This window comes from Porites lutea, chromosome 4 (assembly GCF_958299795.1).
Source record: "Porites lutea chromosome 4, jaPorLute2.1, whole genome shotgun sequence".
In the NCBI taxonomy this organism is placed as follows: Eukaryota; Metazoa; Cnidaria; class Anthozoa; order Scleractinia; family Poritidae; genus Porites; species Porites lutea.
Window position 1 is genome coordinate 14,316,401 of NC_133204.1, and position 25,526 is coordinate 14,341,926.

The 25,526-nt window shown below is 37.1% G+C and overlaps 1 protein-coding gene across 1 annotated transcript; it reads left to right on the plus strand.

Annotated features, from left to right (window-relative positions):
* Positions 1-12,580: 12,580 nt before the first annotated feature.
* Positions 12,581-21,064, plus strand: LOC140934253 (uncharacterized). The gene is made up of 6 exons (XM_073383913.1): positions 12,581-12,666; positions 14,542-14,649; positions 16,223-16,339; positions 17,043-17,168; positions 18,966-19,088; positions 20,913-21,064. The coding sequence occupies exons 1-6, from the start codon at positions 12,585-12,587 to the stop codon at positions 21,062-21,064; spliced, it is 708 nt and encodes a 235-aa protein (XP_073240014.1). The 5' UTR covers positions 12,581-12,584.
* Positions 21,065-25,526: the final 4,462 nt, after the last annotated feature.

Below are 25,526 nucleotides of genomic sequence, written 5' to 3' on the forward strand. Positions count from 1 at the left end.
CGCTATTTAACCTGTACAATCAACATGCTTAGTATTTTAAAAGGTATGTTGAAATATCACATAGGAAACGCATAGACTACATATTTCTCATATGAATGAAAACATAAGAAAAATTACGTTTATGTAAAAGCTATGTAACCTTTATCTCATGATAAAGCTAAATTAAAATGTCACAGTGAAAACATAGGCTGCAAATATGTTTCATCACTTAGCATAGAAAATAAGTTTAGAAAAGAAGTTTAGTTCTGTCAGTGGCACAGGCTAGTCCTCTGGGCATTAATGTTTGAATTATGTATTTTATGTTGCTTAGCTGGGAAGACAAAAATAGATGACAGAAGAGCACAAACAAGAGAATATCAAGAAATATTAAAAAGTATATCTACCACACAACTCGTAAAGAGAGGTGAAAGTCCATGAGGACAGAAATGTTGTTACAGAGCCATAAAACATTAATGTTAAGTACAACGCACTGTCAAATAAGTTAAAAGGAAGGAAGAATGCTGACATTTCGAGGAATACACTTTTCTGGTTTATGGAAAATCTGCAGCAACAGAAGACACTGAAATCATGTTGATCTGGTTTAGGATGTCAATTCTGTTTAGATGGAATCCTCTGACAGTGTCAAGGCCAGTGTACAGTAGTGTGCTTCGAAGCTGGTCCTTGGTAAGACATTTCTTGACTTTACATGCCAACTCTCTTTCAAGGACCTCAAGGCTAAGTGTCTGTTTCCCTGACATTCACTTTCTTGTCAGGGATCAGCAAATTTTAACTAGACGACTGTGTTAACTGTAGTTTTTTTTGTAAGACTTAAAAAACTTCACAGGAAAGACTGAAACTAATGATCTTGCACTAAGCAGCTTTGAAGAAATCAAGGATTTCCCTTGGAGATACAAAGGCAAACACCCTAGATGCAACTATAGGAAACCATCTAACCTTGAATTTAATAGAGAGTATTCACTCACTTAGCTTATTAGTTTGGGACACCAACATAGTCTCTGTTTCATTGTTTTGGGACACCAATATGGCCACCGTGATGTCATGTGAATACTCTCTATACTTCAGTCAGTTTCTCATGTTTATTTTCCATCCCTAAGCATTCTGTTCCTCCTGTGGAAAGGAGTTGGTGGTTGTGTTATGACAACTTCATCCCTTAGTGTTCTTCATCCCTCAATTAATCAGTCAGAGTAAAGGATGGTTAATATGATCCTGATTAGGAGAAGATGCTTTCTATTAAAGGCACCATGGTCTAGAAGACCAAATGTAAATCCCTATCTGACCTCATTGACATGGAGAAACGAAAAAGGGATTGGCTGACACCCAGCATAGTGATGTGCAGTATTAAGCTCGAAAAGGATACAGGAAAAATCCACAACTGAGAAACTGGTTTTTAAGAACCTGTCAGGCTAAAATTTTCCAGTTAGGCTGTCTTTATAAAAGAGCACTCAAATTCGAAACAGGTTATTAATCATAACCATTACAATTTCCTCAAATTTGATTGGTGCATTAACTGCTTTATTTTTCTTTAATCATTGTGTATAGTTGCCTGTAATCGGACAGTTATGTTAGCGAATCATATTAAATGCACTCAGCTAAATCCACCAATCACAGAAGTTATCATGATAACCATAGCAACAATCACTTACCCAAACAAACTGGGGATTAATCCAAAATGGATGAATATGCAACATTTAGGCAGTGTCTCCACCAGTGATATTTTCCCTTACTTTGGACATTTGGTATGAACAAACACTCTTTCACCAAAAAGGAATGCATCTATTTTCTTGGAAATTGTAACGGTTATAATTATTAATTGGTAACAGGACTCTGTGTCATTCAATTCAATCTGTAATCATACTCACGATTAAACAAATCTGACTCTTGCTTCGCGGTTGTCCAAGTTTGTAACAATTGTATGATTACAGACTGAATTGGACTCCCCTCAGTCCTATTACCATTATTTATAAAATCTCTTAGAAAAAGCTTCTGCACAGTGTACACTTGGGAAAGTAAGATAAGTCAACATTCAGGGTCCTCTTTTGAGACATAGGTGTCTAATAATAATTATTATTACTCTGACTGCAATGTGATGGCATACAGGTTTTACATATACTAAGGAAAGAGCTGAATGCCACTAAATACTTTTAGCTCCAAGCTACAAAGTATTTTCTTCAGAAAATAAGGACCTATTTAAGACTGAACCTAAATAGCCTAAATCTGTGCTAATTAGTTTTTCTTTAAGAACCTGACTTGTTTAGGCTAACTTGGGAAAATACAGGTTCTTGGTTGCAGGTTTCTACTAGTAATTAAATTTGATGGAAAAAAAGATTATCAAAAATTAACATAGCCAGATGAGCTTATTTACAGCGTCATTTTTCAGACCTGCAATTTATTTAAGGCTGTCTTTTAAAGGAACCACAAGAACAGCATGTATTTTTATTTTCAGCTTTAATAAATTCCAGACTATTTTAATGATCTGGGGCCGGTTGCTCGAAGCCTGGTTAGTGCTAACCGTTGGTTAAGAGGTATCAAAATGTATAGGTTTCCATGGTATTTAACACTGGTTAGCACTAACCATGCTTCGAGCAACCCGGGCCTGGTTAGAAAATCCTCTTAACAGATGGAATAGCAAAATGTGAATTAATAAATCCTTTGATCAAACTGTCTTCTGCTTTTCTCTTGCCAAACCATCTTTCCCTAATGTAGAAAAATAAAACAAAGACAAGAGGCTACACCTGAAACCCCTCTTTACTGTTACTTTAACACCCAGGGAGAAGGTTATGGTACTTCTATACAGGTATGTGCCATGGAATAGGGAGTGGGTTTTGAGATGATCAGTCTTTTACAACCAGTGAAACCTCTGGTAAAAACTGAAGATACATTGATGGGATCAAGACATGAACTTGAGCCGAGAGCTACTGAACAATAAAAAAAACACTCTTTTTATGCAAATCAAGCCATTTGAAGATTGAAATAGGAGTGTAAACACTTTTTGACACAAAAAAGATGTTTATAATTATCTACATTTACCCAATATTTCCTAGACCATCACTTGTTGGGGGATTGTGTGTTAAAACAACTTGAACATTGCATTGAAAGCCTGTTGTCAAGGATACCCCTTGTAGAATCAGACACTATGTAGAATCTATGCAAATGCTATGTCAAAGCTATGTAAAACCTATGTTAATGAGTCATATATTGCTTTAACCAGATCCTAAAAGCTATATAAGTTAAAAGCTATGCAGTTTTTAAAGGAAGGAATAAAGGCAGAAATGACATAGTTTCCACATAGCCTATACATACGATTTACTTAGCTTTCAGAAACAGATTTTAGACTTCATAGTCAACCTTGTAGAAAAATGATAGGAAATAAAATTAATAGCCTTTACATAGGACTGTAATAGAGTTTACATAGTAAAATCGAACAGGGGACAGTTGATTAAATAGCTTTTGAATAGGGTTTGCTTAGAATTCAGATAGCCTAGGAATAGTGAAAACATAGCCTTTTTTAAAGATGACACATACTTTGCATTGCATTAAAATAGGGAAAACACAGAACAAATAGTCTTTGCATAGGTTTGAAATAGGATTTTAATAGTATTTGAGTAGGTAAAACATATCACATACACAGCCTTTAATTAGAGTTCAAACAGAAATTACATAGAATTGACATAGTCTTTTATGTAGGTAGGTTTTGATCTGCTTAAGCAAATGTAGTGTTTAAAATACCCTCGTAAAAATCACCAGAATAGTACAAATAGTATACACATATGAATTAGAATATCTTTTACATTGGTAAGAAATGGGTTTTGACACGAAAAATTGAAAACTATAGCAATATCATACCACGAACACACAACACAAATGCAGCATTTTCATGGAGCAGTTTCAGAATCGAAACCCCAAGTTAAAGTTTGCTTAATTTGCTTATCATGTAGACTTTTGGCTGATGTCGTGCTCTTCAGTGCCATACACTTTTCTTTTAACTGCAACGAATAAGTATCTGCAAACAGAAAAGTTGAGATTTTAAGGCAAATGAACACAAAAAAAACCTGAAGTTTTAGAATTGAAACGAACGAGAATCGAAGCGTGATCGAAGGTGACCGATCCAACTTGTTCAGGTACGCGAAACGGGGAGACAAAATGGGTAAATCGAAACTCAAATTGAGAAAAACATCACTTACCAACGTTAGGAATACTTTTTGTTGAACCTGGCAGGAAAACGACTTTAAATTGAAGTAAAAAGAAGCGTCTTCTTGTAAAAACGCACGCTTTACAGTTCGCCTTCTTTGACTTGAAAGTGCCCGCGTGGAATCAGCCAATTTTCACACCTTTTCATTGGTTGAAAAGGCCCATGTGACGATAAAACGCTAAATACGCATGTGTTGAACTCACGGGCTTCCCTGGGAACTAGTGGAAAGAAAATGGCTGACAAACACCGAGGACTGCAGCTAGCGTTTCGCAGTTTTGACCATGAATTTCTATTCAGGAGTCGTCCATAATCAAGACGAAGGATCGAAGCTAATATAAAAGAAGAAAATGATGCATGGAGGTATCATTTCAAGTGAAGGAACTCTAGGGAAAAGCTAGAAAGGAAAGTTAAGTCAGGAATGATGGATGTAGCGATTCAATGCTTTACAAAAATCTTCTCACTAAGAAACTATCTGTAAGCACAAAAAAAATTGTAGTAAATGATTTTTAAGTTTTTTAGCTTTAAACACTGCTTTTTACGTTGGAAGTATGCTTTTTGTAAGCGCTATTTAACCTGTACAATCAACATGCTTAGTATTTTAAAAGGTATGTTGAAATATCACATAGGAAACGCATAGACTACATATTTCTCATATGAATGAAAACATAAGAAAAATTACGTTTATGTAAAAGCTATGTAACCTTTATCTCATGATAAAGCTAAATTAAAATGTCACATAGTGAAAACATAGGCTGCAAATATGTTTCATCACTTAGCATAGAAAATAAATAGCACTATGTAAAAGCTAGGAAACTTGTTGGAAATAAAATTGAAGATCGAGATGCTATGTAAAAGCTATTTTGCTTTGTTGCATAGTAAATACATAGGATGCAAATTGGAAGGAAAAGCAGAACTTTCTATTGCATAGTAAATACATAGCTATGTAAAGACTATGAAAAGATTTTGAATAGTATTTGCATAGGTATTCAAAAGCTATGTGCTTTTCAAATAGCCTAAACATAGTTTCAACATAGATTTTGCATACTTTGGACTATGTGGTATGCTACATAGTTGATACATAGGCAGTAGTGAACATAACATAGCTGAAACATAGTCCAACATTGTAAACAAATAGCATGAGCATAGGTTTTGCATATGTCTGGTTCTACAAGGGTACAACTAAGAAGAGATGGTATATATTTGACTGTATTTTTCAGTAGATACTGGAAAAGAATCAAAAATGCATTGTGAATCTAAGCACTAAGATTTTGAGCCAAATACAGGATCAAAGGACGTTAGTCAATAACAAGGAATGTGGATTTTTTTTGGAAAAAGGAAATAACTACAGCTTGAATGTCTCATGTACATGTACATGTAATTTATTGAAAATATTTTGATGTTTCTTTTTTTGTAGAACAATAATAATATTGATCAATCAAATAAAGTAGGTGAATAAAATTTCAGTATTTCCTTTAACACTAGAAGAAAAACTGTTGTATACATACTAATTATACACAGCTGTATATCATTATTATTATGGTTCAATTTTATCCTGGATAATTTTATTTTCCTTTGTGTCATACTCATTATAATACATTTTCATACCCAAAAACACAGGAAAAAATTTAAATTGAAGTATAAAGCAAAAAATAAAAATACTGTCCATGTATGGCCAAAAGAAAAAAAATGATCACTGGCTCACTCAAAGCTGCACTGGGTGACTGTTTGTCCTAAAAAGGTTTGAACTCTCTGTTGGATACTCCCTTTTGCCCCACCAGCTACAGGTACATACCCCTCCCCCTCAGGCATGCCATTCAACATTGTAATAAAAGAAGACCACTGTCAACCTTATCAAAAAGTTACAGAGTAAAAACACTGTTATTAGGAAACAGAAAAACCATTCTACTGAAGTGAATTATTGCAGTAACCTTCGAATTTTGGTTCCATCGCTTACATGTATTGTTTCTAGTAACAAAAAGTGCAAGTCTTAAGATGAAATTTTCATATTACAGAACAAAAAATATCCTTCCTTTTTCCAGGAGGCCATTTTCTCCAAACAACTCCGTACCAGGTAGAAATTTCATTCAAGTTTCATATAAAATACTTTTTGTTTGTTTTGGCCATGAAGACCCCCTCTCCTTACAACTTTTAAGGATCCTAGAATCAAATAATGCAAATATCCCTTATGCACAACTGTCTTACAATATGGATTTTAAGGCTCGGCAACGGAAAATTGGCAAAAAATATACTTCCAGTCCTTCACATGTAATTGAACTGTCTATCCCCTACCACACAGACAGAAAATAACTGGCAATGTAATTTTGCTTATCTGTGCAAATTAAGTTTACTGTCATTAAGTTTCACAATCCCCCATAAGCAACAATGCACTCTGTCATACAGTGTAGGTGTGCTGTTACCACCCCTGAAATCCCTAACCTGAGATCAGGCCCAATTTGAGCGGTTCTCATACATTCTCTCTAACGGCTACCGCTGAAATTGGGCCTGATACAAACTATTACAAGTTTGTGCTCGTTACGGCCAGATTTTGGCCGTAACGCTGATTGGCTGTTAGAACAATGCCACAAGATCTGATTGGCTGTCGGAAACGCCGGAAGTTGGAAGCGCTTATTCCTCGCGTGGTTGTTTTCGTGAATGATCCGTCGTCGGTGGAGAAAAGGATCGATTTTGCTGTCTTTTTTATTGGTTTATGGTCTTATGGTAGGAAAATATGCCTTAATATGTTCCATGGAAATTCAGAAAATTCATGTGGTTGTTCATATCTTCTCAGGATTTGCTTTATTTACAGAAAGTGAGCGTATCGCGGAGTTGAATCCCTCTGCAAGTTGTTGACCGCTAACAAGGTGCATTTTGATTTACCAACAAGCGGGTGCAAATCAAAATACCGTCCATCTTAAAACTGGTTTCATTTGAAAGTTTAGCCGGGAATGACTTCTCTGAACGGGGTACGCAAGTGGAGGCTCACTGCGAAAGAAACCTCAATCGCCAACTGTGAAGTATTAGACGAAAAATATCGCATCGCTGTTCAAGGAATTTTCAGTGTTCACAGACTGGTTGTTTGACTACACTTTTTGTTAAAAATAAACCAAGAAAACTGGTGTCCTCGCTCGTTGGCTGTTTGCTTTTGTTTTTAAAGATTTATGTACTGAAAATCGGGGGAAATTGCCGAGGAAAATATCAAGACAACGGAAAAATAGAGATTTCAGTATTTTAAATTCCAGAGCGCCTAGCCAAAATAATGAAACTAGTAGAACATCGTGTCGCCGTCTTTTCGAAAACTTTTTACCTTCTACGCCAACAGAAGTAACCTTCGAGATCTCCCTTAATCTCGCAAGAAGTTAAATGTGATTGTGCTGACTGTTTTATTTTTAGCTGAAAAAATTAACAGATAAAAGCTATTTTTTAAGTCAGCCAGTCTGCATTTTTCCCACGCGTGAAAAATTTGCATACTAGAAAAACAAGCAACGGAAGTAATTCTGATTGGCTGATTCGGCAAATGTCAATCAATCAAAAAAGTGGGCGACAGACATTTCGTTAAAGGTTTGTATCAGGGGGTGCTTACCATTTGACAGAAAAATCCGGTTGAGGTGTCGAAAGCATAATGGTAAGCGATTTACCAGTTTACCGTAGAAATGCCACATTCGTTACGGTTTGAATCCAAAAAAGGGGCGAATTTGTGTAGCGTGAGTCTGGAACCGAGAGGGAACCGAGAAATTGGTTAATGGTAAGCAACATTCCGTTTGGTTTGTACCAACCGGAATGAAAGGACTACCTCAAAACGTACTCCTCAATTTTCGGTTGGAATTTCCGAAAAGTGACCTTACCATTTACCTTCCATCCGGAACTTTCGAAATTTTCTGTCAAATGGTAAGCACCCAGGCTCTCTTTTCGTTTCGCCTTGCCCGCAAGAATGTAATTTTCAAAGCGAAACGAAAATAGAGCCTGATCTCAGGTTATGAAATCCCCTAAGCAAAAACCTTGCATGCCTCTCTCTAAAACAATAAATTATGATCACAGCAATTGCAGGCATGTGGTATCTTTCTGGTATACTATCATACTCAAAAAAGGCTACTAGTAATAATAATATTATTGATCAACAAGATTATTGTTGTTGTTATAATATTGTTCTTCTCGGTGTAGGCCCTCTTAATACCTCCACCTCTCCTGGGGCACCACCTCCCAAAGCAAACAGTCAATTCTCTGTCACATTTTTTCTATTTTATGTGTTTCTTACACAATAAAATACAGTTTTAGAGATCCAGTAGAAAGTGCTGTGAGAAAAAGGGTCGTTCTTTCGGATGTTTTACTGCCCTTTTCTAATAGTAACCACCTGTTCTTTAAGAATTCCCCTTTCATCAATCAATTAAAAAATTATCTAATTCTCTTAACTATTAAAAGCTTACGCTCTAACATTGAATAACTCTAATATTTCGCTACTCTACGCTCCTTGTAATTCTCTCACGTGCACTAAAAGAAAAATCAGCAAACCTACTAACCTTATCTATGCGACATCATGCCAGAGGGTCTTCGAACAGCAGAAGACTGAGCCCTTGCAGCAACTTTACGTCGAGTTATAAAGCCTTCCAGCTGTTAACACTTTAAACTGTGACTATAAGCTTTTTCTCCACGGAATTTCGCTCAGGATAGGCAATTTTGATTGATGACTTTGATGAACCAGAAGCCGCGAAAGCCAAACTCTTGAGTGACGCTCGATTACAAACAGCGAAAGACTCGCCATGACATTCCTCAAAACCATGCAGTTGAGTGCAAGTTTCTGCAACTTTACGGGGCGTGATCCAGCCTTCCAGCGGTGAACACTTTAAACTGTGGCCATCGGCGTTTTCCCCATTCTATTCCGCTTAGGAAATTATATTTTGATTGATGACTTCTCTAAATCAGAGGCCGCAAAAGCCGCAAAACTTTAACGACACTCGTTTTGAAACAAGTCATCGCAAGACTCGCCATGACATTCCTCGCAGCTGCATGATATTTATCTTTAAAATAATACTAAAACTTCTTTGTTTGGTCATAACATTTGCTTGAAAGGCCGGCTATATACCTTCTTAATATTCTCGGCATTCAAGATGCATAATTCCGTTAGCCTGCGGGTAGAAATAACGAGGAAAACAAATAGCATCGGGCGTCCATCTTTGTGCTTCGCGCGAAAACAGAGCAGCAACACTGCAACCGGATGTGATGTCATAAATCGGTGGATCATAGGTACACGAAATTTCGCTAAGTCGTGGGCCCCCCCCCTGGGCAGCTCCAAAAGGGGAACTTGCTTTAGTTAGGATTCCTTGCTTAATCTAAGTTTCCTACAACTACTTTAAGTAATAACATTTCACAGAAACTTCTCGTTACCACAGAAGGAATTAAAAATTACGAAAGAAAGAAAAGTAAATTAATCTCTGTATCACTTCTTCCTTAAAATGACCATGACACATCAATCATCTGGTTAATAAACTATATTTGTAAAAAAAAAATGCATTTGTCTCTTTGCGACCAGATGGCTGAATTTGTCAATTTATGCCCACTAGAAGAAGACCGGAAAAATGAAGCATTAATTACAAAACGATCGATGGCGTTTGGAAGTGGCCAGCTAACGTCAGTAATAAAAATGAGACTATGCCTGCTGTTTTTGGTAAAACATTTTTATTTGTCAACCCGATAAGCCAGCACCTCAGGTGACAAAAAACTGTCTTTTTTTGCGTTTGAATTTGATTTTTTGGGGGGAGAAGGGTCCTCCTGAAAATATATCGAAACATATCCTGCGTTAAATCTTGTTAGAGTTTTAATTGCTGGGCGTATTCTCTGGATCTTCACAGGCAAACAACTCAGACAATTGAAGAAGCGAGCAGCAGTCAGAACTCTTTTAGCCACCAAAAGTTAGGAGACGTGCAACTGATCAGTGAGAGCTGAAAATTTTGAAGTAAGAAAATAAAGCTTTTAAATAACAAGAATGATATGGAGGTGAGAGGTGATTTTTCCTACATTATTTCTTAGTTATTTCAGTGATGTTCTTACTATGATCATGATCAGCGTGAGTGCAATATTCCTCTTTATTTGGGCATCACAGATCACTTTCAGTGCATGTAAAATATTCATGTGTTATATACATGTTATAATATATTGTAAAGAGGGCGCGTCTGTTGTCCTCTCATCCACGAATCACTCTCTCCTTCCATCCTTCCTCCCTTCCTTAGTTTCAACGGTTGAAAGATCTATCCGTATCCAATCAGTGTTTTATTATTTATTCAAAATAATTTCTAGTTTAAAAAGATAGCTAAAACATGCTTACAGTTACCTTAATCGATGTTAAGTTCCCGTCTTCAACTGCATATTTCTCGTCAAGTTCTGAAGATATTCAATCTACAAATAGCAGATGTCGTCTGAAAAGAAACATTTAACTTTGTTTTTCATTTCAGTATTTCTTCATTTTGTATTTTTTATTAATTCAGTAAAAGTCTTTTACTTTATGTTTCACGTCAATGCATGAACAGCTTCTGTTTTTTATTTTGACAGTCGTCGCATACACGAACTTGACTTCCTTTTACAGCGATTAGCATGTTCATCGCTCACGCCACGCTGGTTCATAGAAGCACTTCGATGTATCAATGACCTTGTCCATTCCTATTTCTGCTTTACCGTGTTGCACGGTTTTGATATTGATTTCAGCTAGAGTGATTGGATTGTGTTCATTGGAAAGTGAATGTTTTTTTACAATTCTTGACCGGCGGAAAAATGCAAAAATTTTCTCCATCAGCGACATCTGGACACAGAAGAACATCGACTTATCATGGCGACAAGATGCAAGCTTAGCAGACTTTTCCTTCGCCTAACGAGAGACTTGTTTTTTTATGAACACATACTCGGACCCATGATGTAGATAATTTATAACTAGTATTTATGTTAACCTTGATGGCCTCTATTCTCTGGTCAGTTTCGACCGGTTCAGCATTCTTTATTTATTTACTCTAATTGTTTATTTATCTATATTATAATCCTTTTTTCCCCAAAACGACGATATATTTTATGTAATAAGAAATTCTATTTTTGTTATTGATTGAAATATTTCTGAACAAACTTAAACAACTGAGCAAAATGCTGCTCGGATCTTTCTCTGAAAAAAAAAATGCCTCGTTTTGAAGGAAAAGAAGTCATATTAGTTTATCAGTAAAACAATCGTTTCATAGAACAAGTTCAAATTTCATTTTATCCATGTTTTCTCGGGAAATATATTCAAAATTTTATGTGATTTTCACGACTTACAAAAATGCAAAAATAAACGAAAAACTTCTTGAAAGATATAGTGTAAAGACGTGTTTTTAAGACTGCAGCTTAATTGGCTTCTATTTTTCTATTTTTTTTTTATTCTAACTCTCGGTCTCCGCAATCTTCCAGAAAGCTTGAACAGGCTTTTTAAAATTGATTTTGTTTGATCAAATAAACACCAGGGTGATCCGCGAACGGACTAAATAATTCCCTGGGGCACTTCTTTATAATAATCTGTCTCCGTCTCCGGGGGAACTCCTCTATTAAAGTTTCTGATAGGATCATACAATTATGTAGATTACTGCATAGATAATTAACGTTATTGTCTGCAAATAGGAGAGAGATTTTATACCCTGTTTTTACCCTGACCAGGGTAATGCATATATGGGAAACTGGGTAAGGGATTAAAGGAATTATGCTGATCGTGGCATCACCGGCATTTTGCAGTACGCTTTGAAAGATTGGACTAGCATAATTTTTGGCACAATTAGTCACTACCAGCATAATTTTCATCCATTTTTCGAAAAAAAAAAAAAAAACACTGCTAGCATAATTTGCACTTTTTGGTATAAATTTGCAGTACAAAAATATAATTGTCATTTATTGAACATGCAACCAATGTTTTTGGTCCGAGATCTGTGTTACAGGCAAATCTAAGAAACGAATTCATTTATCTGTCTGTGGTTACCTGGGGTGGCGTCCGCGTGTTGGTTGTTTATTGTTTGAGTTTTTATACTTGTCAGACAATGAATTAAGGACTCTTAACGTTTCTTGATGTAAACAGGGTAAATGAGTTTGCCATTTACCTGTAAATGAAGCATTGAGGTGTTTTTTTTTTTTTTAACCAAATTTAAAGTTAAAAGTGAGAGGCATAATTTCGGCCTTTTTTTTTGTGCTGAAACGAGCTTAATTTACAAAAACTAGCAGAATTATCATGCTACTTCTGCGAGCACAATCTATCAAAACCTATTTTCCCCTCCCCTCCCCTCCCCCGCCCGCTTACGCGTGGTTATTAAACTTTGGGTGCATAATTCTTTAACACCCTCGATATAAATTCATTGACATGCTATGAACCATGATTACTTTGTTTTCAACAGATTGGAAGATGGCAGGCATGAAAACAATCATTATTTTCGTTATCATGTTCCCAGTCGTGATGATAACACAGGAAGGTGTAAATCATGGAGGTAACGACTAACAACTACGACGTCTCTAACAAATTTAATTGCGCACCTGCGGATTGTCGCCATTTTATTTCAGCATCCTGGTTTGTAATTTTTCCTTGGAATAAGCTGTCATCATAAGAGAAATTGAAAACAATTTACTGATGCAAAATTTTTTTTTTGGGGGGGGGGTAAACAAGATGTTTTATGGGCGGTGTGAAAACGGTGAATATGTTAACAACTTCATTTACTTGAGTTTTTTTGAAATTTTACACATTAAAAAATGTGCGACCAATATTTCGCAAGCTTTCTTTCGTTAGGTGTCCATTCATGAATTCCCTTGCACTTTTGTTTTCTTCTCTAATGGATTTGAAATAAATTTACATTTGAGGATATCTTGCTATACAGTCAAACACCTCTTTAAGACGGACAACTCTCTGGTGTTGGCCCCTGTCATTGTCCAGTCATTTGACTGTAACTATGCTCTCTACAAGACGGAAACCTCTCTTAAGACGGAGCACGGACACTTTTAAAACCGTCAACGGTCCCTTGAGAAGTGCTTTAGGTAATGAAAAATACCGCAAAACGGAAATGTAGGTGCACTAAATGACAGGTAATTGCAATTAGGGTAAGCAAATTAAATATTCAACTACAATACGCGCCTTCTTACGTACAGCTCGTACTGTATTTTATATATCATAGTCTCCCTTTTGTCTGGTTACGCAGCGCTCCTTGATATCCTAAACTGAGATACTAATAAAAGCTAATAGATTATTTACTACCGTTCCAACCCCTTGATCCAGTTCTACATGGGGTAGCACTTCACTTCCAATATGGACCCCCTAGTTGTTGTTGTTGTCATTATTATTATTACTATTATTATTTAACACTTAATGAATGAGGCGGAGTATTTTATGAAGAATTATGGCGATCGAGGAGGGTAGGAGGGTACGGCCTCGACGGATAACACCCTCCGAGATCTCCATAATTCTTCATATGATACGAAAGCCGAATTCGATAATTGTTTTATCATTCATTCAAAATATTTCCTTTTTTAAAAACATAGCTAAAACATGCTCACCTCCATCCATCTTAAGTTCATCTTCGATAGACTCATAGTGCACGTTTAGGGTTGTTCAGCTCCGCAAATATTCTCCAAATAGCAGATAACGCTCTTCGAGTTGTATTTTTGCTGTGCTTGCCATGTTTTTAACTATTATTTAGCCTAGTTCTTACTCTTGAAACGAGTGAAATGTCCGCCATTTTTGTTTTCACAACCAAAACAACTCAACCTCGTCCTCAGGTCTTCTCAGTTAACGGTGCATTAACCTGCAAGAAAGCTGCATTTTTGACGTCATCGGTTGATTAATCGCAAACTTCTTCCAAATTTGGTCATCAGTAGCTGGTTATGGTGAATTTTTCGTATGCTTTTAGCCAATCAGAATCGGGGAAATATTTTGAATGAATAATAATATTATTTCATCGTCATGTTCTGTTAATAATAATTCACTAGTAATAACCAAAGGTCACGGAGTGCGGGCGACAACGATCGAAGCGGTCAAAACGCTTTTGCTCCATCGCTGTTCTTTGCGTAAGTTTCACGTGACAGATAATCAAAACACGCGTAATTAAGTTACGAGTAATACAAGGTCTAAACGGGCGTGATCAAATTACGTTCTGTGCATTCCATTCATTCTTAGTGGAAGTCCAAACTAATGCTGGCTACATACATGCAACGCATGCGCAATAGCAACCTGAAGATTAGGATTGCGGGCTCCTCTTGTCGCCCGCAATTACAATTACAGTGATTGTTATATTTATTATTGTTTTGCAAAGTTGATAAAATGCCGTTAGCTTATGGATTGAAATTTACTGTTCATATGTGTTGCTGCTTTGCAGTTTGTCCTGTTCCGATGACTAAAGAAGAAGAGGAGTATATTAAACAGCGGGAAAGGAGCAGAGAGTTAATGGAAGAGATCGCCAGAGAAATTGAAATCACCTGCTTAGGTAAGTTAAAATGAATTTAAAAAAAGAATGATAATAATAACAACAACAATAATAAAAACCTTAGATGAGAAAGTCTTTCCGCGTAGGTTACAAACCATTTTGTATAGTATACCGCTTTAGGACAGTTGGGAGTGTTCTCTTTGGAACAATATGTAGATTTTGCATTTTTAAAGCCACTTACCCTCTTTGTTTAAGGCAATTAGTTGGTAAGCAGCGAATCCAGGAGGTTAGACTTACATACACTGCAAGGTAGCCATTTCGACTTTTGAAGGAGGATCATGGGGTTATATCCCATTAGCTCAGGAAAGGCTGGCCACACCACAGGGACAAAGTCCCCTACCCTTTCCGAACAGTGGTGTGGGTTCTTGTACGTCTCACAAGAACCAGATACGTCCTGTGGGACCTACGGCACCTTATCCTTCCTTATCCGAGAAGATTAGAAAGTCTTACCTCTAGCAGATGTCATTACAAAGGCAGCACTTTCTTCTGATTTTTTCTCAGTTATTTACGGAGCAGCCTTAGTGTTGGTCCGGCCGGGGTATGAATCCGCGACCTCCAGCTCAGCAGATCGGAGCTCTCCCGACTAAGCTCGTTTAAAAACGTGGCACACTGCTACCTTATTATGGAAATCCTGACTAATCCTGTCAGAGTCATGGACAAATATTTTGGGCAAAAATCCACTGCCAATTTCCCTATTCGAAAATGTTTATGGTATTAAATATATAGACTTGGAATTTGATGGTAACATTTTTGAAAAATGATTTCTAGTTCATGAACCATTTTGTGAGAAGTGGGTAAAAACTTCGTAGCAAACATGAGACTTCAAAGGACCGTTATTGTATGGAGCGTTATATTATTGGGCGCTTAAACGGTCGTGGTTCGGAAGAAATCGAAAACGAAACTGTATGCAAATACGAAGCCTTTCTCCCAAGTTATTAACCCCTCCAGGATTTTATGGATTTCCTTTATTACCTTTTTATTGGAAAATGCGAAAAGGATTTGTAAAACTGTTCTCGTGAACAGTGTTCGCTTTTTTTTTCCTGCTTGTTATGCGTGCGCTTGCGAGACAACTGAGCTTGAAAATAGTTCAAATCCTTTCTAGTATCTCCTCACCCCTTCTCGCGGCTGAATAGTAAAAAAAATGAATGAAAATAACTTAGCTATGAAAGTAAAACTTGCCGACTAGTAGCAGCGGAGCTCAGAATAAACGTTAGCGCAAACGAAAAAGAAGCAATACCGCTCGTGGCAAGAACAATTTTCCAGCGCTGACGATGGCAGTCCAAAAGCGCGCGAAATACTAGAACTTGCATGCGTAGCTTAGCAACACGATATGATAACAAGCCCTAAAGAGATGCAATATTTCTCGATCGGAGTATTGAGACCAACGTTTAAACGTTTTCTAAATGAATTTTAACCAAGAGATCATGATATCAGCAGTTGTTTGAGCTAAAAAAAGAAAAATAAATACATTTAATCAATTAAACAACTGTTTAACAACTGAAAGAGTGAAAACTGACTTTATAGGTGAAAACGTTTAAGTCAAGGGAACTAACCTCAACTTCCTGATTTGTAGACGAGTGTGAAACAGGACAACATAACTGCCACGATGATGCAGAATGCACCAACACCAAGCGTTCCTTTAAGTGTACTTGCAAATCAGGATATTTTGGGGATGGTGTCAACTGTGAAGGTAGCATAATATGGAGCCTAAACGAACAGGATTTTATCATAAGTCACATATGCTATTCCATGCCAAACAGAATAGGTAGAAGAAAGGAAAGGTAGAAACCTATTTTCATATTCAGTCAGTGGTATGCCACAGGTTGTATCTAAGAAAAAAAATTCTGGCGTTGGTACGTGTAAATTTGTGGCCTCCAATTTGCCCACAGAAAGCTTTCCATCTTGACTCAACTACACAATAGCAACAACCATAATTAAAAAGCAAAAAAGTTTTTTGAGAGCCAACCCTGAAATGCTCGTATGTTAACACAGCAATAACACAAATAACTAATTGTTTTCACAAAAAAAAAAAAAAGTGCTATAACTAGCTGGTCGAGCTCGAACTGCATCCTCAATTATGAACACAGGCTTAATGCCGGTTAGGGAGTTTGTATTAGGCCCAATTTTAGCGGTAGCCGTTAGGGTGAATGTATGAGAACCGCTAAAATTGGGCCTGATCTCAGGTTAGGGACAGCTGACCTAAGCCTACATTGAGACTAAATACATAAGTTAAGGAACAGGTGCAAAACGGCGCTAACCGTACAAATACATAAAATAAGAGAACTGCCAGGGCTGGGCTCTAAAGCATTGCATTGCTATATCCCTCATTCTGAAAAGGCATAAGAATCGAACTGATTCAGTTTGATAATTCAGCATTTAATCTTGATTTCCAGACATAGACGAGTGCAAAACAGGAAAACACAACTGTGACGTCACTAGATGGTGCTATAACACTAAAGGATCCTTCGACTGCCCTTGCAGGGAAGGTTATTCTGAAAATGGAGAAAATAAATGTACAGGTAACACTTCAGGATCCCTTAATTGAAAGAATCATATATTTCGTAGCCACGTCTCTTTCAAATCAATTTCCTCAGCTCCAAGGTGGTTTTTCACTAAATTCGCCTTAATTTAAGTCTCGTTAATTTCCATAATACCTTTTACTAGTACTGATAGCAGGGCATTAAGTTCCCTTATTTTTCATTCGAAATATTTCCCCAATTTTGATTGGCTAAAAGCACATGCATAATTCACCATAACCAGTTACTGATGACCAAATTGGAAGAATTTTGTGTTTAACGAGGAAATGACGTCAAAAATGCAGCCTTCTACAGGTTAATGCACCGTTAACCGAGAAGACCTGGGGACGTTATTGAGTTGTTTTCGTTGTAAAACCTAAAATGGCGGCCACTTCACTCGTTTCAAGAGTAAGAAGTTAACAGCAGGAACTAGGCGAAATAATGGCTAAACACATAGCAAAAAAGGCAAGGCAAGGGCGACATCTGCTATTTGGAGAATATTTGCGGAGCTGGACAAACCTAAACGTAAACTATCGAAGATAAACTTAACATCGATGCAGGTAAGCTTGTTTTAGCTATCTTTTTGAACTAGGAATTATTTTGAATGAATAATAAAACAATTATTGAATTCGGCTTTCGTATCATATGAAGAATTATGGAGATCTCGGAGGGTGTTATCCGCCTCGGCTTACGGCCTCGACGGATAACACCCTCCTCGATCTCCATAATTCTTCATAAGATACTCAGCCTCATTTATTAATTGTTAAATAATAAGTCAGGTACATTATTTTAATTCTAATAGGCCATTTTCAAGTTGACTCGAACTTCTGTCTTAAGACGAGGCGAAATGCGAAGCCTTTTAATAAGGAAACTAATTTCAAAAGAGAAAGGTGTAAGGAAGACCTCGTTTTGAAAATTAGGGTTTTTGGAACTCGGAAAATATAAATAAATATTGAAATATTAAAAGCCTGAAATGGCTATTATGGTAGGCCACAGTTACTTACAGCGAAAGAAAAATTCAAAAATCCATTTATTCAGTGCCTGACTTCTTAATTGCAGATATAAATGAATGTGAAACAGGAAAGCACAACTGTGGTACAAACACTACTTGTAAAAACACTAAAGGATCCTTTGTGTGCACCTGCAAGCCAGGGTACTCTTTGAATGGAGTTAGCTGCACAGGTGAAAACAGTACCTTGGTCTTCTTTATAATATGCCACAGGGTAGTATGCTGCTTCGTTCCTAGAATTACAGTTTGTTCTTTTAAGGAGAATAATAAGTATCGAAATGCTCTTGCATACTGCTATAGTTTGTGATTTGCAGTATCTGTATGCAATTTTAGCCTCAGTTATACATGCTTGAGATCTTTACATTTTTGATGTTTATTATAATTGTAATTGTCTTCATGCACGATTGCGATGTCCGCTCACGCATTCACGCTGGCTGAGACAGTTGCTTTTAAAAATCAGACCAGTGTACACAATTCCGTCAGTTTTGTTCCGCTCCACCTACAGAGTATGAACAGAAACGTGTCTTTTTTATTCCACCTTCTGATGGCAGTTTTTTCCTCAGCTGGGAAGTCGTTCTGCATTCTCCTGTATCTTGCTTCCTTAGGTTTCGCTAATCCTCTATCTATACATATAATGTTATTTCTTCATTTATCACCGCTTCAGTATACTTATCTTTTTTCTTCTCAGTACAACCTCCAGGAAAGCTCTCTCTTCTGACCGTACCCAGTCCTAGAAAATAAAAGGTTAAGTAAATCAGTTTTGATGATTCAGTCCTGCACCTGTTTTGCAGACGTAAACGAGTGTACAACAGGAGAGCACAAATGTGACGCTAATGCAGACTGCAATAACACTGAAGGATCTTTCGAGTGCACTTGCAAGGCAGGGTATTCTGGGAACGGAGTTTACTGCACAGGTGATTATATTTTAGTAGAGACTTGAACCGTCTTAATGTTAAGGCTATTTCAAAATCATTTGTTTCGAGTTCACGCGTTTGAGTTTGTAGAATCCAAATCTCCAAATGTACAAATAAGAGTTTGAAGTCTAGCCTCATCGACAAAGTGATCCTTGTCATAATTAACAATCACCGAATGAGGCTGAGTAGAATGTAAGGAATTTTGTAGAACGAAGAGGATGATATCCTCAGTCCTGGGGTAACTCAATCCAGCTCCATCGAAGTAACATCTTATCAATCCACTGAAGGCGTCACTTCTCTCAATAGAGATGGCTGGCTGGCCGGCTGGCGGGATGGATGGATGGATAGATGAATGGATAGGTTTAACAAAGTAATCAAATTGCAGCCGGCAGGCTGAATTTCTGAGTTATTCACAATACTATAAAAGGTAAAAAATAACGGTAAAAGACTAATTACAGTTTTTTTGACTAGGAATAATGACAAAACAAAAATTACAGAGAAAAAGAAAAATAACGAAATGACACATTAACCGACACGACCGCACATAACTGATATGAACGACTTTTTGAAGCGGTTTGTGCAAAAGCGAGACATGTCATACTGTCTATTATTAATACAGCTTAATACACTGATGTTGAATGTATCAAGGAGGATGGAGGCTGGGCCGACTAATTAAGTTGGGAGGGTTGTGTGAGGCGAGGAAAACAGTTTGAAGTGGTATGCGAGGAATTCTTGAGACGTTTTACTGTAGGGGGTAAGGATTACTTGGAACAACGAGCTGAAAGTCGACAGTTTTCCAGTCTCGAAAGCATTGCATTGCTAACTCTGATTCAATAGATATAGAACTGAAATAGAACTGATTCAGTTTGATTATTCAGCATTAAATCTTGATTTCCGGACATAAACGAGTGTAACACAGGAAAACACAACTGTGACGTCACTAGTTCAGTGTGACATAACACTATAGGATCCTTCGGATGTGCTTGCAAGAAAAGTTATTATGAAAATGGAGAAGATAAATGTACAGGTAGCACTTCAAGATCCCTTAATTGAAACACTCAGATATTTCGTAGCCACGTCTCTTTCACATCAATTTCCTCAGTTCGAAAGTGCTTTTTCGCTAAATTCGCCTTAATTTAAGTATCGTTATTTTCCATAATACCTTTTACTAGTACTAATCGCAGAGCATTAAGTCAGGTATATTGTAATTCTAATAGGCCATTTTCGAGTTGACTCGAGCTTCTGTCTTAAAATGAGGCGAAGTGCGAAGCTTTTTGATATGAAAATTAATTTCAAGGAGAAAGGTTTGAGGATTGTCCTCGTTTTGAAATGAAAATTGATCGCATGAAATGGCTATTATGGTAGGCCACAATAGAGTACTAAAGTGATGACGTCATAAAAATGAAATTTCTGAAATTATGGGATTTGTCAGGATATTCTGAAAGATCAATGTCCAAGAGGCCTACTTGCCAAAAATGAGCATTTCGGGGCAAATTGTCTCTGAGATCGTAGCCCAGTTATACTCAGAAAACTCCATACAAACCCTTCTAATTTTTTTTTGGGTCGACCCCAAAAAAATTTAGAAGGGTTTGTATGGAGTTTTGTAAGCATAACTGGGCTACGTTCTCAGAGACAATTTGTCCCCAAATGCTCAATTTTGGCAAGTTGGCCTCTTAGACATTGTTCTTTCAGAATATCCTGACAAATCCCATAATTTCAGAAATTTCATTTTTATGACGTCACACTTTAGTACTCTATAATTGCTGTGAAAAAAAAAAAAGGAAATTAGTTTTGATCATTCAGTGCCTGACTTCTTTTTTGCAGATATAAATGAATGTGAAGCAGGAAAGCACAACTGGACTTTTGGCGGGAAATCGCAGCGGTCGGACGTGTATTCATCGTGTCTGCCTAACATTGCCAAAGATGACCCCTCTCTGGCACCTACTCCTATGAAAATACACTATCTGGCTCCCTGACGATGTAATCTACCTTCTTCAATGTAAATGCCTCCCAGAAAGAATAAAAGAGGTGATCGTGGCTCAACCGAAGACGAACCAAGAAATCCGAAGAAATCCAACATGGCGGCCGAGGAAAACATTGATGTTGAAGAACCGATTGAAGCGGGCAAGGAACAAGAAGAGCCTAGCCTTCTTGAAATCAAGGCTCTACTGGTCGACATACAAATCCAAATAGCTGCAGTTCTTAGCGAAAATCGAACGCTGAAGAAGGAAATCGAAGAATTAAAAGAATCTGCCAACTTCTACGAGAAGGAGCTTAAAGATTTGAAAGAGTCCTTGCAAAAGACCAAGGACGAATACAAAGAATTAAAACACATGCTAGCCTCAACAAGGAACGAGCTTAAAACAACAAAGGAGAATCTAGGAAAGCAAAAAGAAGAATCCGATCGACTGTGGGAACACCATGATGATTTGGAACAATACACTCGAAAGAACTCGCTGGAAATCCATGGAATTCCAGAAGATGCGTATCCCAGTACGGAGGCCGCGGTCATCAAGGTTGCTGAAGCCCTAAATATCACCATAGAGCCTGAAGAAATAGAGATTTCACACAAGCTGAATCGGGGCAAATCCATTATAGTGAAATTTTGCAATCATAAAGTGAAATCGAAACTTTACAAAGAACGCACCAAACTAAAGGATGTCAAAATCAAAGATCTATTTCCCAGCTACCCTTCAAATGCACAGGAACGACAACGTATTTTTATAAACGAGAACCTCACGGCTTATAGGCGTAGAATCATGAAAGAAGCGAACAAGAGAAGACAAGAGGGTACTCTACTCAGTGTTTGGTCTTTGGATGGTAAGATTTTTGTTAAGACATCACCCTATGGCTCCCCTGTTAGAATTTTTTCCGAAGAGGACTTAGATCAATTATAAACTGAACAGGCAAAATAATCTACGTTAAGTCTGGAGAGGGACGTCTTATCAACCATTCAAATTTCTCGCTGCCAAAGTAATTTAATTTTACTAACTACAAATTTGTCTATGCTCTGTTCTTTGTTTTTGCGCTACTCTTTTTTATTTATTCAAAGTGTTATTTTGTTTAATTTACCTTTTGTGATCATTTGCTTCAGTCTAATATTATATGCACGTTTTAGTCTTCATTATTTGTTTAAAATATCGAGTACCTTTTGCATCAATCATTTTACACCTAATAGAAAGAATGCAAATCCTTTATTGAGGCGCACATGTTTTTTTCCCGTCGAGACAACGTTTATTACAAAAGACTTGAACAAATCGTGACTTTGAAAATAACTTCATTGAATGTCAGGGGACTTAGGGATGACGCTAAAAGAAGAGAAGTATTTAATTGGCTTCGCGCCAAAAGGCCATCAATATGCATGCTCCAAGAAGTACACTGTATAGAAAAAACAAATCACTTGTGGAAAGCAGAATGGGGCTATCAAGCTTACTTCACCTCTTTTGAAAGCAACAAAGCAGGGGTATGTATTCTTTTTAACAATAATTTTAACCTTCAGCTCCAAAGACTTTACACCGACCCTGCAGGGAGATTTATTATCTGTGACTTAAAAGCTAACGAAAAGCTTTTGACCCTCGCTAACATCTATGCTCCCAACGAGGATAAACCTTCATTCTTTCAAAACTTTTACGATCATCTTTTAAATTTTAATTGTGAAGACATAATAATTGGCGGTGACTTCAACCTTGTTCTTAACATCGAAAATGACAAAAAAGGTGGCATTGCCAAAACTCACCAAAATAGCTTGAAGACCGTTCAAGAAATTTCAGAGAACCTAGATCTTCTCGATGTCTGGAGAATTCACAATCCAGATGACAAAAGGTACACTTGGAGACAACGACAACCTAAGGTTTACTGTAGACTTGATTTCTTTTTAATAAGCCAAAGCGTTATTGGGGACGTCACTAACACCGATATAGTGCCAGGATATAAAACAGACCATTCCATGATTACTTTAGATCTGTCTCTTCATGCAAATAGCAGAGGACCCGGCCTTTGGAAATTAAATACCTCTCTTTTAACCGAAACTGCTTATGTTAATCTTATTAAGACAACGATTAAGGAAGTTCAAGACGAATATGAAAATGATGACATGGTAAACTCTGCTCTATTGTGGGACATGATTAAGCTTAAAATACGGGAAAAATCGCTCAAATACGCAATGAATAAAACTAAGAAAACAAAGGGCCGTGAGGCAGAACTAGAGCATGCAATTTCCAAACTAGAATCGAAAATGGAGAACGGAGACTCTAGCGTAACAGAAAATTCTGAACTTGCAGAACAACTGAATGATCTAAAGAGTGAGTTAGAAAGAATTATTGAGACTCGTACGAAAGGTTCCATATTGAGAGCTAAAATTAAATGGCATAATGAAGGAGAAAAAAATACGAAATATTTCCTCAACCTAGAAAAGAGACACTATAAGCAAGGTATTATAAGCCAACTTAAAGTGGACGAAAATAACTTTATTACTTCGGATCAGGAAATATTAGCAGAAGGGGAATCTTTTTTTATGAATCTATATACATCCAACAGAAATATACACAATTTAATTGACACATATGATTTTTTTAAACACGAAAACGACACCGTCCTGAATGACGAACAACGGAACAACTGTGAAGGCCTGCTAACTGAAAGGGAATGCCTTGCAGCCCTGAAAACCATGGAACAGGGAAAAACCCCTGGATCTGATGGGCTACCTTCAGAATTTTATAGAGTATTTTGGACAAACATATCAAACTTATTGATTAATGCTCTTAATTATGCGCACGAAACGAGTCAGCTTTCCATCACACAAAGAAGAGGAGTAATCAAACTCATTCCCAAGAAAGACGCTGAGCCGTATTTCATTAAAAACTGGAGACCGCTTACTCTTCTCAACTGCGACTACAAAATTGCAGCAAAGGCTGTGGCTAACAGGCTGAAAAAGGTTCTTCCCGATCTCATCAGCTGTGATCAAACTGGCTTTATGAAAGGCAGGTTTATTGGCGAGAACATACGATTAATAGACTATGTTATTCGTTTTACCAAAGAAAAAAATATCCCAGGGCTATTATTATTTCTTGATTTCGAAAAGGCGTTTGACACGATTGAATGGCCTTTTATCATAAATTCTCTTCAATACTTCGGTTTCGGCCCAAGTGTTGTAAACTGGGTCAAATGCCTTTACAGCAACATAGAGAGCTGCTTCTTAAACAACGGCTGGACAAGCAATTTCTTTAAAATTGAAAGAGGGGTCAGGCAGGGGTGCCCGTTGTCTCCATATCTATTTGTTCTTTCAGTCGAAGTCTTAGCCAAGGCTTTTAAAAGAAACAGCAATATCAGAGGAATACACGTTAACCAAGAGGAAATTAAAATAAGTCAATACGCAGACGATACAACCTTAATATTGAATGGTTCACAAACGTCGCTCTCAGCTGCTCTCAACACACTTGACGATTTTGGAGAAGCCTCGGGTCTCAAACTCAACAGTAAAAAAACAGAAGCAATTTGGATCGGAACATATAGTGGAAAAACAGAAATTCTTCTTCCAGAAAGAAATTTCAGATGGCAAACAAACAAAGTAAAATCTTTAGGCGTTTGGTTTACGACAGACCCTGAAAACACTGTACTTCTAAATTATAAGGAAAAACTGGAAAAAATTAACAATATTCTAAGCAACTGGAAATACCGTAGATTAACCTTAAGTGGGAAGATCACTGTTCTGAAAAGCTTAGTAGCTTCTCAAATTGTGTACGTCTTGGCACCCTTGTGCACAAACAAAAAAATAATTAGCGAGATTAACAAGCTCTTTTACTTGTTCCTTTGGAACGGAAAGGGCGATAAAATAAAGCGAGATATTATGATTAACAATTACCCAGCAGGTGGCCTCAAAATGATTGACATACTATCTTTCAATAAAGCGCTAAAAACCACTTGGATAAAAAAGTACCTGGATACAGATAATCAGGGTAAATGGAAACTTTTTCTAGATCTTGAACTGAAAAAGTTTGAGTGTACCCTACCGTTCACAAGCAACCTTAATAAGATAGACATAGCTAATATCTTCAAAACGCAAGACAGTTTCTTAAAGGAAATTCTCCTAATCTGGTCAGAAATCAATTTTGAAGAGAGGATAACATCAGAGAGCCAGCTTTCAGAACAAGGCATATGGTACAACTCACTTGTAAGGATTAACGACAGCCCTATTTTCTTTAAAGAATGGTATCGTAAAGGCATCACAAAAGTTAAGCACTTAAGGAACAGAGAAGGAAAATTCCTCACTCCACCAGAACTTTTAAACAAATACGACATCAAGGTCCAACCCTTGGCATACTGTGGAATAATTTCTGCTCTTAAAAAGCTATGCAACACATTCAACCAAGGTGACCACACAAACGAAGGTAATAGTTACGAAAGCTTTTCGACAAAACTAATGAAAGCCCAAAAAGCAAG

Coding starts and splice junctions, on each gene's coding strand:
- LOC140934253 (XM_073383913.1), top strand. CDS start 12,585: ATGGCAGGCATGAAAACAATCATTATTTTCGTTATCATGTTCCCAGTC. Junction 14,650..16,222: donor AATTGAAATCACCTGCTTAG/GTAAGTTAAAAT, acceptor CCTGATTTGTAG/ACGAGTGTGAAACAGGACAA. Junction 16,340..17,042: donor GGATGGTGTCAACTGTGAAG/GTAGCATAATAT, acceptor CTTGATTTCCAG/ACATAGACGAGTGCAAAACA.